The sequence below is a fragment of the Genypterus blacodes genome, unplaced genomic scaffold (genome assembly GCF_046128005.1).
Source record: "Genypterus blacodes isolate CSIRO-AG114 ecotype Tasmania unplaced genomic scaffold, CSIRO-AGI_Gbla_v1 ptg000221l_1, whole genome shotgun sequence".
Classification (NCBI taxonomy): domain Eukaryota; kingdom Metazoa; phylum Chordata; class Actinopteri; order Ophidiiformes; family Ophidiidae; genus Genypterus; species Genypterus blacodes.
In genome coordinates, this window is record NW_027467020.1 from 180,001 (window position 1) to 182,061 (window position 2,061).

Sequence of the window (2,061 nt, forward strand, 5' to 3'; positions counted from 1 at the left end):
GATCTCTTCTACACACACACGCTCACGCACGCACGCTCACGCACACACACACACACAAACACACATGCACACTCACACACACATTGATTGCCTGTAAGCTGGCAGCTTATTGGTCAGTTCATGTGTCCTGACTCTCTGCTACTGTGCAGAAACCAGCAGGTCAGAGGTCAGCATTGGGCTCAACCTGTCCTGGTGCCTCAGGGTCAAAGGTCAGGGGGCGTGTCTGATTATGAATATTCATGAACCGACCCTGAAATGTACTTCCAGTAGAATATTAGTTTAGTTACTGAACTCTAAATATCTCCTAACTTGATATCAAAATTTGACCCCGAGATCTTACCGGAGAAGTTTCTGGTAGCGAGCATGGTGGTGAGGATGGCGCCCTGACAAACACACAACAAGAGCTCATCAATACACACTGTCATCAATCACTCAGAAGAGCTTTTGAGAAGAAAGATCATGATCAATCTGTTGTTTTATCCTCTCAAATGAACACCCAGTATGACCTCTGGGCGACCCCTGGCCCGGGTGAGTACATTACCCATCATACCTTGAGTTTCCTCCTGGCGTTGAACTTCTTCAGGCACTCGACTGTTTCCTGCCTGTGCATGCAGGAGGCCACAGTGGAGCGATGCTGACAGACACAAACACAAACAATGTTACAGGAACCTACATGAGACAGGGCGCTGGCTCAGAGGTCAGAGGTCAGGGGTCTTACTGAGATCCAAGGGTGTTTGAGGACCTCAGCAGCTGTAATGCGTTTGGCCGGGTTGATGGTCAGCATCTTATTAATGAGATCTTTGGCTTCAGGAGTCACCGTGTCCCACTCAGGGGAGGGGAACTAGGTTACAAGGAGAGGAGGACACAAGGAGACAAGAAGGAGGTGAGAGGACGTCTTATTTACTGCAAGAAGAGAGACATGTGAGGGTCACGTGAGGGTCATGTGACCTACATCATAGGCTCCAGCCTTTATCTGCTGGTAGAGTCGATGTTGATCTTCATCCCAGAATGGAGGATAACCGACCAGCAGAATGTAGAGAATCACACCTGTTAGAAAAGACAGGCGTCAGTGAGGGAGAGAAGAATCAAACCCAATAGAACAGAACAGAAAAGAAAAGAACAGAATAGAAGCTGACCACAGGCCCAGAGGTCCACTGCTTTGCCATATGGATCCTTCCTCAACACCTCTGGAGACAGATAACCTGGAGTCCCTGCAAAGCCTGCACACACACACAGATGGTACTGGGTGGTTGCTAAGGTCAGAGTGGACTGCTTGTGGTTGCTATAGTAATTGCTGCTGGTTGCTGGCATGTTGCTAATGTTGTACTTACCAAACCAGGCCTGCTGGTCTCCTTCCACCTCGATGGCCAGACCGAAGTCAGCCAGCTTGACTGCGGCTCCTTTGGACTTGGAGGCCAGCAGCAGATTCTCTGGCTGGGAGAGAGAAGACGCATGCTAACTGCTAACTCTGCTATTTACATGAGGCTAAAGATGATTGACTTCTAATATATATCTAAGAAATAACCTGCAGAGCTCAGGCAGACAGTTAGGCATAGAGAGAGAGACAAAGAGGGACAGACAGGTACCTTCAGGTCCCGATGGACCACGCCCATCTGGTGACAGTGTAGCACCGCCTCCAAAATCTGCTGGATACAGTGACTGACAGAAAGAGACGACCTGTTAGTATGAGGATGAAGGTGAAGAGATGGACGGATGATGATGATGATGATGATGATACCTGGCATCAGCTTCACTGTAATATTCTCTGGCTACTATATCTTCAAATAATTCTCCACCTGTGACTCTGAGAGAAACAAACACACGTTAACTTCCTACTGAGGAGACAAAGAGGATCTGACAGGAACAGAACACAACTCACAGGTCAAAGATGAGGTAATGGTGCGCCTCCTCAGAGATGCTGTCATGTAGCCGAACTAAAGGAAAGACAGGCAAGTTTAGACTTGACTGATAAATACTGAGCCTGGTGTGGTTGAATGAAACCACTTCAAATAAATATAAAATAAAACATCCAGCAGGCTCAGAACTTATCAATCCACCCTC

The 2,061-nt window shown here is 47.7% G+C and overlaps 1 protein-coding gene across 2 annotated transcripts in view; it reads right to left on the bottom strand.

Annotated features, from left to right (window-relative positions):
- The window catches only part of LOC143016242 (calcium/calmodulin-dependent protein kinase type II subunit alpha), a 5,215-nt gene extending 3,556 nt beyond the window's left edge, over positions 1 to 1,659 (bottom strand). Inside the window, exons 1-7 of one of the 2 annotated variants that reach the window (XM_076170484.1) lie at positions 1,587 to 1,659; positions 1,332 to 1,434; positions 1,137 to 1,220; positions 953 to 1,047; positions 719 to 841; positions 551 to 634; positions 341 to 383 (exon numbers count right to left, since the gene is read on the bottom strand). In XM_076170484.1, coding sequence (XP_076026599.1) covers positions 341 to 383; positions 551 to 634; positions 719 to 841; positions 953 to 1,047; positions 1,137 to 1,220; positions 1,332 to 1,434; positions 1,587 to 1,613 — 559 coding nt within the window. In that variant the 5' untranslated portion in view covers positions 1,614 to 1,659. Of the gene's footprint in view, positions 1 to 327; positions 384 to 550; positions 635 to 718; positions 842 to 952; positions 1,048 to 1,136; positions 1,221 to 1,331; positions 1,435 to 1,586 lie in introns of both variants that reach the window. The other variant, XM_076170485.1, reaches the window with a different exon arrangement.
- Positions 1,660 to 2,061: the final 402 nt, after the last annotated feature.